Source organism: Aythya marila (genome assembly GCF_965140915.1).
Source record: "Aythya marila genome assembly, chromosome: 20".
NCBI classification, from domain to species: domain Eukaryota; kingdom Metazoa; phylum Chordata; class Aves; order Anseriformes; family Anatidae; genus Aythya; species Aythya marila.
In genome coordinates, this window is record NC_139061.1 from 5,235,489 (window position 1) to 5,247,775 (window position 12,287).

At 61.2% G+C, this 12,287-nt stretch overlaps 1 protein-coding gene across 1 annotated transcript; it reads left to right on the plus strand.

Annotated features, from left to right (window-relative positions):
* Nucleotides 1-12,287, plus strand: MMP28 (matrix metallopeptidase 28). Its single transcript, XM_082776602.1, has 8 exons — nt 1-128; nt 5,099-5,178; nt 5,555-5,703; nt 7,811-8,032; nt 8,454-8,699; nt 9,051-9,200; nt 9,452-9,619; nt 10,814-12,287. The coding sequence occupies exons 1-8, from the start codon at nt 39-41 to the stop codon at nt 11,206-11,208; spliced, it is 1,500 nt and encodes a 499-aa protein (XP_082632728.1). The 5' UTR covers nt 1-38; the 3' UTR covers nt 11,209-12,287.

Sequence of the window (12,287 nt, forward strand, 5' to 3'; positions counted from 1 at the left end):
GCACGGGCAGGAGCAGGGACAGGAGAAGGGGCACGGCCATGGCCGTGGTGCTGAGGGCAGTGCTGCTGCTGGGGCTGCTGGCGGCCGGGAGGGCGGCGGTGGGAGGCAGCCGGCGGCGGCAGGCGGAGGTAGGGCGGCGGCGGCGGCCGGGGGGGGGTCCGGGGGGTCCGGGCTGGGGCTGCTGGAGCTGGGGCTGGGGGCTGGGGGCTGCTTCGGCTCCAGAGAGGCTGGATATGGGTGGAGAGTGTGTGTATGGGGTCTTTGGGGGGTGTTTGTGTCCCTCGTGGCGTCCCCTTGGGGTTGGGGGGTTTCAGCCTTGGGGTGCTGGCTCGTGGTCCCTGCTGCACGGACATCCTAAAGCTGGTGAAGCTCTGCCTGAAGGGAGTGAAACCAGCTCTGTAAACCCCACAGATTGTAAGGCCAGGGCTGATAGATCCCCACCCGTGGTGTCTGGGGGCTTGGGGAGCTGCCCCGGTGCCTCCGTGCCCCGCAGCGATGCGAGGTGCCCCCGGGATAAACCTGCTGGGTAAATAAACGCCTGGAGGCTGGGGTAAGGAAGCTTGGCCAAATCCACGGAGCTGTTCAGCCGGCTCGTCAGTGGAAGCCGAAATTCTCGTGTAACATCAGACTTCACTTCTAAAGTTATTTCTCTCTTTTTTTTTTTTTTTTTCATAGCTTTTAAAATAGCCCGTGCTAGCAACAATGGGCTGTGTGAACCTAGATGCGAATGTCTCAGAAAGCATCCAGTTGGGTTAAGTTCCTGGCTCGTGCCCTTGTTTTCATTGCATTTGTTACGACGGCAGCTTAAAAAAAAAAATAGCTTGGATATTTAATTCGAAGCACATTTATATTAAACCGTCTCGTTATGTGCAGACCGCAGACAGGAGGAGGTCCGGTGCTGGACAGCACGTAGCTCGGCAGACCTGGCTCGTGCGGGAGCACTGCTGGGATGGGGAGGCAGCAGGTACGCGGTGCCCGAGCTGCTCCCATGCCAGAGGTCTTTAAAAGACACGGTGTGTGTGTGTGTTTGTGCTGTCCCGGCACAGAGCAAAGCGTGTGTCCCCGTGGTTTTGGTGCCAAGGGCGATGAAGTCCCTGCAGGGATTGTGTTTGAAGGTACAGGTGTGTGGTGGCCGGAGGAAAAATCGGTGTGAAATTTGAGAAAAGTGGGGAATGGAAATGGAGAGCGAGAAGGGACTGGGGCGTTCTCCTTTCTGGTTTTTATTTTGATTTTTTTTATCCTTTCTCCTTCCCTGTGTGGTGTTGCAGTGGCACAGCCTCAGGCTCTCCCTTCCACCTTGGCAAACCCGGGGCTCACTTTCTGTGTTGGCATCTGGACGAGCTCTTCCATGGCATGGGTGTGGAGGTGGGATGCTCCTGAAAGGGGCACCTCGCGTTTTCCTTCTGATTGACATAAGGGGAAGAAAAACCTCCCCAGAGTGGTCCTACTATGGCCTCAGCAGGTTTCTACCTTCAGCAGTGCAAACAGAGGAGCAGAGGGGTTCTCCTGGCGCTGCCCTCACGGCACGGTGCGGTGTGAGCGTGCCGCACTCCTGCTCCCTGTTTCCACCCTGGTTATGGCAAAGACCAAATGTCTTCTTTCCTTTCTCTCTCGTTGTCCCCTCAGACAGGAGAGCACAACCAGTCTGCGTGCTCAGACTGGTTTGTCAGCCGCTCTGCTATTCACCTTCGGAAAAACTTCCCTGAGTGCTTTGGGTCATTTTCCGTCAGCTTCTGTGCCGTGGTGTGTTTCAGCCCCCGGTGCTTGTTTTCTCTTAGGTGATGCAATATTTCGTCCTGTCCCACAGCATCTCTGCTGCCCTGGTGAGCACTCTCGGTGCTCAGCAGCCCAAGCAGCCGGGTGTTTGGTGCACCCCTGCTGCACCACTCGAGGAGGGCAAGTGTGAAGGAAGAGTAAGGGAGCGTAAAACCCACCGGACACGGCGTTCCCCAGCTCCACATCTTCAGGGGAAAGAGGATAATTCCCTGCTAAAGCAGGTTTTAAGGGTGTGGGTGGGAGAAGAGATGCCTTTGGGGCCGGATCAGGCACAGCAGGGAGCGTGACAGCAGCAGGGCTGGGGGTTTCATCAGCCCCTCGTCGACGTACGGGGTTAGCTGGTGTGGTCGCCGCCTCCCACCCTTTCTATGGCAGGCAAGCCAAGCTCTGTGCTTGCTAATTTCCCTTCTTGTGTGTCTCTGTACGTATGCGTGTATAATATTTACACATCCACTTACGCACACGCTTAAACAAAAGAGACGCGAGGGCTCTGCCTAAGGGGCTGCAAACGCAGACAGGAATGCGGCGAGAGAGAGCGGCGAGAGATGAAGGCTGCAGCATCCCGGCAGGCAGCGACCTGCGGGCGCTCCTGCCAAAACCTGCTCGTGCTGCAGCCTCCCGGGGCCGGGCCCCATCGTGTCTGCATTGGGGGAACCGAGGGAGAGCTTCGTGGTGATGCCTGGTGGTGAAACGCTACGGGATGGAGCTGGGGATGCTCAGCCTGGGCTGGGATCACAGCATCCCTCGCTGGGATGCTGCTGGCTTCGCCACGTGGCCAATGTCCTCCAAAAGCGAGGCACAAAATGTTAGCCATCCGCTTCGGACACCGCTCTGTGCTCAGGGGAACGGAGGGGGAAGAGGGGCTTTGTGTCCAGGTGCAGCAGAAGGGACCGCAGGCAGCACGAGCTGCCTGCCAGGCAGGGGGAGAGGCTTGTCCGTGCGTTTCTGGTACTTAAACAGTGGAAACGGGCCAGAAATGTGTCCGGAGGGGGGGCGGGACGGGAGCCTGCTGTCTCTGAGCTGTTGTTATCCTGGTTCCGAGGAGGGAGGTCTGCTTGTGCGTGCTGTTGGCCGGCTTCCACCTGGGGTGCCTGCGGTCGAGGGCAAGGTGTTTCCTTGGCTGCAGCCCTCGGCAGAGCCCATTCCCAGGGCTGTAAGCAGCCCCCGTGGAGAGCCAGGGGCCGGGGAGGGCCCCTCCATCTCCTGCAGACCCGAGGCTCCGCTGCCTCCCGGGCAGCCAGACCTTTCCTCTTCTCGTTTCCCTCCCCGCGTGCGGAGGGGGAGCCGGGCATATTTCACGGGAATGCTCAGCCCTTGGCTTCCTGCTGTTTTTCTTCTCCCATTGTATGGAGAGGAGCCCTTCCCCGTCGGGGCAGGAGGGAGAGGGTTTTGCCGGGGCTGAGCATCGCGGCTGCTGGCTCAGCACCAGGGCCACAGGAGCTGCCGGGGGGGCTCTGAGCACTGCTTGGGGTGAGAGGTGCTGAGACACAGGGCTCTGCGGTTCCTCTGTCACCCCCAGGAGTCCCTGCTCCAGGGGACTTTGTATTCCTTCTTTACACAGTGCGAGGTCGGTGCATCCCTTTCCTTTAGCTCTTTCCTGGTCTGATATCACCGGGGGATAACAGTAACCACTTGTCTTGAGCCTGCACACCTCTGCATCCCAGGAGCCAGGTGTTAGGTGGAAGAAAATGTGGTAAAATAATGGTGCACAAGAACCTGAGCATGAAACGGTCCCGAAACTGCAGGGAAACGGCCCGCTTTGGGCTGAGTTTCTCACCCAAGGAAATGGGGATGGTAACAGCAGTGAGCAGCATGCGAGCAGCTCGGTGCCGGCACAGCACAGCTGCTGGGCTGCGTTCCTGCCCCGCGCCCTGACTCGGCCAGATGGGTTTTCGTGAGATCATGGCGGGGAAAAACCATTTTCATGCTTCAAGGATGGGATTGTGTTAGGTTACAGGAGGGGAGACAGCTCGGACGTGTTGTGCTGAGGGAAAAAAGAGCTGTGGGAGGAGAAGCTTACACCACGGTGGGCTTTTGAGACCCAGGACTTTTCCTCCTGCTCCACAGCCCTCAGTTGCCAGCAGCGGTGCGACCTTTCGGGGTTATCACTGTGCATCCATGGGTGTAGCTGGTGGTTTGCTAATTCTGGAGGGGAATGCTGTAAAAACCCAGCCCCAGAGAGAAGAGCAGACGTCTCTGCCCCTCCAGACATCGCTGAGCACCCAGCACTCATCTTCCTCCTGCCTCTGTCCTGCCATGGCATGGGCTGGGAGGAGGCGTTCAAAGCAGGCAGCCCTGCTGCCCCGTGCTGCCGGCATGAAGGAAGCAGCAGAGCCACTTTCCCTTTTCATCCCCAGCCCTTTTCATTCCTCCTTCCCCTAGCCCCGGCGCTAACAGGATGCGGGGAGGCGGGTTGGTCTGCAGCAAACGTCCCCGGTGGGATGGGGAAGACGGGCGTGGAGCATTCCTGGGAATATTGCTGCTAAACTCCTCAGCAAGCCGGGGGCAGCGGGGGCAGCCACTTGTTTTCTTTGAAATGCAGTTTATGTGTTGGAGCAAGTTCAGACCGACAATCTCCGTCCATTTCAGTGGACGATAAGGAGAAGAATGGTTTGGCAGAGCCCATCGCGCCCCGCGTGTGTCTGCGGCTCAGCAGCACATCCTGCCCCGGCCGGGGAGAGGCTGCAGCCTTTTGGGGACAGCCTCGGGGCCTGACCCTGCCCGACCCGGCCCTGGTGACCTGGTGAAATCCACAGAAATCCCTGATTATAATCCGTGTGTTGAGCTGCTGGTTGTTAGAGATGGGCAAGCGGTTTTGCTAACCCCGTTGCAGCAGGTTTGAATCCATGGCAGCAATGTTCCCTGCTCTGTCTGCGTCGGGTCATTGCCAAAAAACCCAAGAGCCGTCAAAAATGAGTGAAAAGCACAGAAAGCTGTCTGAGCACTGCCGTGCGCACGTGTGCTCATGTCGTGGGAATCACAAAAGTCTAACGAAGCAACAGGCAGGAATTTCTGCCCAGCCCTGGGTTTGCCACGCTCTTTCCCACCGAATCTTTATCCTCCGCCCTCGCACGCCCTGAGCTGCTCCTCTAATTTCAGGTTGGAAACTGGGAGATGTTTCTTCTCAGAAAGAGCAGTCAGGCACTGGGACGGGGAGGTGGTGGAGTCACCGTCCCTGGGGGTGTTCAAGGGAAGGCTGGACGTGGTGCTTGTGGACAGGGTTTGGTGGGTGACATTGGTGGAAGGGGGATGCTTGGACCAGATATCTGGGAGCTCTTTTCCAACCCTAATAACTCTGTGATCCTCCTGTGTCTCCCCGCAGCAATTCCTGCAGAAGTACGGCTACCTGGGAGCAGCACGCCCCAGCCCGCACAGCCCCGTGGAGTTCATGGCGGCGCTGAGGTAGGAGCCTTTTGTTTTACCACCAGCATTCTGCAGCACTGCTCCGCGGGGTGCTCTGTGCCGCTCGGGGCTCGCCTGCTGTCAGAGCCAAACCCACGAGCGGCCCTTCGGAGGAGCACCGCTGGCTGGCAGCCTCACGGCGCTGCGTTATTTGCCTTTTATGGCCTGCTGTCCCCGCTGCAATAATATCTGCAGCGAGGCCGAGGATCTGGCCGGCTGGAAGAGCTCAGAGGGTTTGGGATTGGCAGTGCCTGGCGTTATCTCCCCAATGCTCTTCTTCCAGCAGGGCGCGAAGCTCGCAGGGCAGAGCCCGGCGCAGAACCTGGGGCGCTGCTGTTTTAAAATACGGGGTGCTGACATCTCCCTTCCTTTGCAGGGATTTCCAGCGGGTGAGCCACCTCCCACCCAGCGGGGTCCTGGACGCCCCCACGCTGCGGCAGATGGGCCGCCCGCGGTGCGGCACGGGCGATGGGGAGAGCTGGGGTCACCCCGCTGCGCTGCGGCACCGGCGCTCGGCACAGCACGGTGAGTGTTGGCATCCCGCAGGGCCTGGGCTCGGGGAGTCTGCCTCGAGGGCGGTGGTGGAAAGGGGAGCAAGGCCCCACTCGTGGGGAAGCTCAGCAATTCGGGAGGCAGAGCTTGATGGCTCTGCGGTGCCTCCAGGTCACCCTGACCCCGGTGGCACAGTGCGGAGGATCAGGACTGACACGGGGCAAAGGCACACGAGGTCTGACTCTGCTCCCAGCGGATTTTCTTGCTCATGGGTCTGCAGGATTGGGCCTCTTGCCTCCCGTGAGCTCTTGTGGATGAATAGCCTGATTCCTAGAGAGCGAGAGGGCTGGGACCAGCTGTGCGTGGGACATGGGAAAAATGAGGGTGAGATTAAGGCAGGGCTCAGCGCCGTGCCAAGCTGCCTCTGCATCTGGCACAGCTGGTGCTGGGGGACGGACGCAGGGGGACAGACCCAGGGGACAGCCTGGTGCTCCCTGTGCCCCTGGATTTCCATCCAAATCCCTGACACACGGGACGTGATTGTGGGCAGAGAGACCACAGCAAGTGAGCTGGAGGCAGAGCAGGAGCGGGGCCAGCAGCCCCTGCCCCGAAAGGCTCCTTGACAGGGTGGCAAGAGGCACGGAGCAGCACCACATCTGTGCCGGCGGGGCGGAGGGGAGGCCGGGGAGCCCGGCGCCGGGCAGGAAGGCTGGAGGCTTTGTGCTAAGCTGGCTGTTTATCCGACCAGGGGCAGGAAGCCGCCGCGGCTGAGCCAGCAAAGCGCTTTGTGAGCCAGCCCGCTGCCAGCTGCGCCGGGACCCTCGGCCAGGTCACCGGCACCGCCGCCACGTGTCCGGCACCCTGCTGGGCTCGGACACCCCGGTGCTGTAGCAGGGCTTTGTTCTGGCCGCCTTGCCGGGCTGTGAAAGCCTCCAGAGCTGGCGGGGAGCTGCTGGGACGGGGCCAGGCGGCGCTGGGCTTCCCGGGGAAGTCCCTGCTCGATGGTCTGGGGGGGCTGCCCGTGGAGGGACAGGCAGGCAGGACGTCCAGGTGCTGTCTCCGAGCTGCCACCATCCAGGGAGGTGTCTGGCCCCTGCCACGCGGGGTCTGTCCCAGTTTAAAGCTCAGCCCCATCCCTTTTGGGATGGAGGTGCCGTGCCTCTAACAAGCAGTTCTTCCGGACCACAGAAGGGGACGCTGGCAGGGGGCTGCCAGAGCTGCCCCCGGGTGTCTGCAGAGCGCTGTGAAACCTCATCCTTTGGCTTCCCCACACATCTGGAGCAGGCGCAGGTGCTGGAGGTCTGTTGCTGCTCCCACGCCTCGGCACCAGCTCTGGCACCCCCGTATTCCCAGCGTGGCCCCGCAGCTTCTCTCCCACTCCTGCACGCCCCCGGCCAGATGTGAGCCCCCCCAGCCCAGCTGCTGGAGGTCCTGGGGGGGCAGGATGCTGCATGGCAGCTGCAGGAATGTGCCTCTGCCCCGATGCATGGTCAGAGGATGGTGGGAGGCTTACAGTGGTGAGCTTCAGTGCAGGGAAAATGGTCCTTTGAAAGGAGATGGTGAGCAAAGGTTTAGGGGTGTCCCTGGGTGGGATTCAGGCAAAATTTTTGGCAGGAAACGGAGTGGCCAAGGTGCCTTTAGGAACAGGGAAAATACAGAAATACAGCGCTGTCTGCTGGAGGGCTGGCCTGGCTTCCCTTGCCTTAGCTCAATACTCAGAGTGTTAAAATGGCATGTGCAAAGGGAAAAGAAAGGAGATTTCCCTTAAAAAAAAAAAAATAATAATAATAATAAAAAAAGCACAGGCTGAGGTTCAGGGAGGGAGCTTGGGGAAGCAGGGAAGAGCTGCTGCAGGCCAGGGAGATTTGGGGCTGGTGAAACTCCAGCCCTGTACACGGACACCTCATTTCCCCCTGGGTTTCAGCATCCGCCCCATCCTTTTCCCCTTTCCCCTCCTGTTTTCAGAGGTGCCTTTGTTTTGCCTCCCTGAAAGCCCATCCTTGGGCTGCCTCTTCTGGGCGTGAAGCTGGGCAGGGGCTGGATTTAGCCCTGGGAAGCACAACAAGGCGAGGGCAGGGGGATCAAACCGGGTGGCCCAGCTCCTCCCGTGGCGCTGAGCCCGTCCCGTCCCGTCCCGCAGGCAGCAAGTGGCACAAGCGGCACCTGACGTACCGGGTGGTGAACTGGCCGCCGTACCTGCCGCAGCACGAGGTGCGCCTGGCCGTCCGGGCCGCCTTCGAGCTCTGGAGCAACGTCTCCTCGCTCGTCTTTTGGGAAGCGCGCGACGGCCCGGCCGACATCCGCCTCACCTTCTTCCACGGGGACCACAACGACGGGCTCAGCAACGCCTTCGATGGGCCAGGTGCTGGTCGCTCCCCCCTCGTAAGCTTCTCTTTTACAACGGGGGCTCTTCCCGGGGCTGGGGGGAGGCCAGGTTTGTTCCCCCAGGCCCTCTTACCGAGGTGCCCACGCTGTGAGCGATGGGGATGGAGGGTCCTGAGTCCTGGCCCAAGAGCTTGGGAGCTCCCAGGTTGGGATGCTCGTGGTGTGCTCATGCTGGTGGCCTCCAAGCAGCCCCCCCTGCACTGACCCCATCCTCCAAGCAAGCACAACTGGTTTTGTGGGTGCACAAATAGCCACGGGAAGCTGGTTTTCCTTTGGGAACCCTGCTGCCGGGCCAAAATCGGTGCCTATTTAAGCACTCCCATGCCCCCCCTGCCCTGGGCTCACACCGGGGGCTGCGTGCTGCCCCCACAGCCCCCTGACGTCCCTCCCGTCCCCAGGAGGTGCCCTGGCCCACGCCTTCTTCCCCCGCCGTGGAGAAGCCCACTTCGACAGCGCCGAGCGCTGGTCCCTGCGCAGCGGCAAGGGGCGCAACCTCTTCGTGGTGGTGGCGCACGAGGTCGGCCACACGCTGGGGCTGGAGCACTCCCCCGCCCGGAGCGCCCTCATGTCCCCCTACTACAAGAAGCTCAGCAAGGACTTCGTCCTCAGCTGGGATGACATCTTGGCCATCCAGAACTTGTACGGTGAGCATCGCTTCCCCAAAACGTCGGTTGCTCCTGGGGACGTTCCTCGGGGTGGAGAGGGAGGAGCAGGATGGCAGCAGGTCCGTGCAGGGGGTGAGGGCTCCGTGCGTGGTGGGGATGGGTCCTGTCCCTTCACGGCTGCTGCAAGGAGGGCAGGATGGGTACTGGATGCTCCAGGGAGAAGCCAGTGTGTGATTTTTTGGGGTACCAAAGGGTCTTTGCCACCAAAACGGAGGGTGATAGGAGCCAGGCTGTGTGACACGGAGCACCTGGTGCCCTCTGATGGCTCGCCAGCCTTGTGAGCAACCTGCTTCTGTGCCCTGCTCTACGATTCACCCTGCTCCATCCCAGGGAAGCCCTCCAGGGGCTCGGCCATCCAGCTGCCAGGAAGGGTCTTCACTCACTTCCAGGACTGGAGCGGGGACCTGTACGGCGGGGACCAGCAGCGGCAGGGCGCCAGCACCTATTACTGCCACTCCTTCTTCGACGCCGTGACTGCTGGTGGGTGTTCGTGAGCCCTATCCCAAAACCCTACACCACTCCAGTGACCTTTCCCCACACTGATAAGCCCACAGGGTGGGACAGGAGGGTTTGTGTGATCCTCAGCCCTCTGAGGGCACCACCAACACAACAGGGCTGGGGGTGGTGGCGGTGATGAGAGGCGATGCGGAACGCGATGGGCAGCGGGCTGGGGCCGAATTTGGGATTTTGGCACCGTGCTTCTCGCCCTCACGGCCCCCTTTGCCCAGCAGATGTGGACCACAACCTGTACATCTTCAAGGGCGGCCACTTCTGGGTGGTGCCAGCCAGCGGCAACGCCAGCCAGCCCCAGCCCCTGCACGCCCGCTGGCCCGGCCTCCCCGCCGGCATCGACGCCTGCGCCTGCTCCCCGCTCAGCCACAGCTTCTACTTCTTCAAAGGTCAGTGAGGCGCAGGCTGTGGCCGGTGTCTGTCTGTCCTGTGCTGCTCTGTCCGTCCGGGTCTGCCCCTGCACCCCAAGCCTGGTGTGGTGCCGAGGTGCTGGGTGTCGCTGGGTGCTGTGGGTGCCGGCTCCTGGGTGCTGTGCTGGTCACAGGTTAACCACACAGCACCCACAGCCTGTGCTGCCACCCCGTGCCTCAGTTTCCCCCCTCTGGAGAGCAGCATTTGCACAGGTTTAAAAATCCAAGCAGATGCATTTTGGGGAGAAAATGCTCTCTGGAGATGCGCAGCTGCTGGCAGCTGGATGAGCACAGTGTTACGGTGCCCGTGATTCGTGCCCCGTGCCCGGTGCCTTGCTGCCATCTGCAAGCTGCCGGTGGTGGCACAGCTGGCGGGGCAGAGGAAGGTCAGCCCAGGCAGCCAGGACACCGGGGTCAGCCCGAGCTTTTCATGGAAACCACACGCCAGCCCGTCAGAAAGGGGGCTTTGTTGCTCCGGCTGGGGGAGAGCCAAAAGCCCCCATCCGCGGGGCCTGACCCGGCACGGCCTGTGAGCAGAAAGGGGCTTTTGTTTGGGGCAGAGCAGTGCCACAGCTCCTCGGGGAGGCCGGGCGCCAGGGCTGGCCCCAATCCCTCTGGCTGCAGCGGGGGTTTTGGTTCTTCCAGCCCAGGAGGGACGTGGGGCTGTCTGTCCTGCTCTGCAGGAGGAGGGTGAGGTTTGCACCAGGGTTAGGGCACAGCGTGGTGGCCCTGCTGTGTTCCCAGCTGTCCCTTTAGCCCCCCGAGTGACCTTGCCTCAGTTTCCCCACCCCACTGCCTGTGGCAGCAGGAGGGAGGTGTCCTTGGGTGGGATGGGATGGAGGGGGCACAGGGCAGGAGAAACCTGGAGCCTCTCCCCAACCCATGGACAAAACCCTTCATCCCCATCCCTCCTCCAGCACGAGGGCAGCAGCACAGCACAACGACTTCATCCCTGCGAGCCCCATGTCCCCCCCCAACCACATCTTCATGCTCCGGGGGCTGCTTCTTCCCAGCCTGGTCCATGGGGAAACCCAACGGGGACGTGCCCGTGGTGGTGCCAGCCGTGTCACCGGGGCGCTGGGTGGCCCCTCTGTGGCCGAGACAGACGGATCCGCCCCCGGCGTGTCCCCCTCACCACATTTTGTGCTCTTCCCCCTCTCCCCTCTCTTCCAGGCGGCCGATGCTGGCGCTACCAAGGCTCCACCCTGCTGCCAGGCTTCCCCCAAAAGTGCAGCGCCCGCGGCCTCCCCCGGCACCCCGACACGGCCCTCTACTTCCAGCGGCTCCGGCGCCTGGTGCTCTTCAAGGGCGCCAAGTACTTCGTGGCGAGCGAGGAGAGCCTCGCCCTGGAGCCCTACTACCCCCGCAGCCTGCGGGACTGGGACGGCGTCCCCCCCGGCACCACGGGGGCCCTGGCGCACCGCGACGGCTCCGTCTACTTCTTTCGGGACGAGCGGTACTGGCGCTTCGACCAGGCCAAGCTGCGGGTGGTGGCCACGGGCAAGTGGGCCACGCAGCTGCCGTGGATGGGCTGCTGGGACGCCAACGGCGGGCAGGCCCTCTTCTGAGCCCCGCCGCCGCCGCCGAGCATCGTTCCCGAGTGTGCTGGGATGAAACGGGGGCTGAGCCCCATCTCGGTCCTCAGCGTGGGCCCTGCTGTCTCAGGACAGCTCTCGGGGTCCCGAAGCGGCGTCCCCGAGCTGCGGGGATGTGGCTGGGACCAGGCAGCCTCCAGCCCAGCAGGGCCGACCTCGCCAGGTGGGCTGTGATGCTGGGGAGGAGGCGTTTCTTTAAAAAAAAAAAAGGAAAAGCCCATGGGAAAACATGGAGACTGCAATTGTGCCCGTTTCTCATGACTTTCAGGATTGTTTTATGCCTTTCTTCCAAGCCAGGACTTGTTTGTTGCTACTTTATTTGTTGTTTTCCTGCGATCAGGCAGAGAAGTGCCTTGCCCATGGGTGCTGTAACACTTGGGTGTTTTTTAAACAAGTGACTGGGAATGTTTTCCTGTTAAAACAAGAAGAAAAGAGACATTTGGACATAACCACGGGCCCAGGCTGAGCTGTGCAAGAGACGGCAAGCAGGACAGATGGACGTGTCCGTGCACACAGGCTCATGAGGACGGCCTGGCCACACAGTCCTTGTTCCTTTTACAAACCTTGAACCACTGCACCCACCACTGCCAACGGGACAGGCATTGTCCCCAAGAGCCCCCAGGGAACGTGGGGTCCCCAGGGCTCAACCTCCGTGCGTGCAAACACCAGCAACCCCCTCCCTGGGCAGGACGGGGCCGAGCGCTGTGGAACCTCCTCCGATTTGAGATTTTGGAGCATTTCGGGTTGTTTTCTGTGACGTTTGTGAATGAACCCTTCCTGCAGATGCGGGGTGCGCACACGGCTTAAAATCTCAGGGGATTTTTCAGTGTTGCCAAAGAGACGGGGCCGTGTTTTGGGCTGGGCTGGGTGGCAGTGCTGCAGCATCGCTCGCAGCCAGCCCCAGGGCTCGCAGACCTGCTGGCAAATAAACCCAACCTCTGGATTTGCTGCCATTTGTTTTCATGCCATGCCTTCATATTTTTTTTAAAAATCCAATCTCGTGTTTCCTGCAAGGGATGAATTGAGAGGCACCTGTGTGCCTTTGGGGCTGG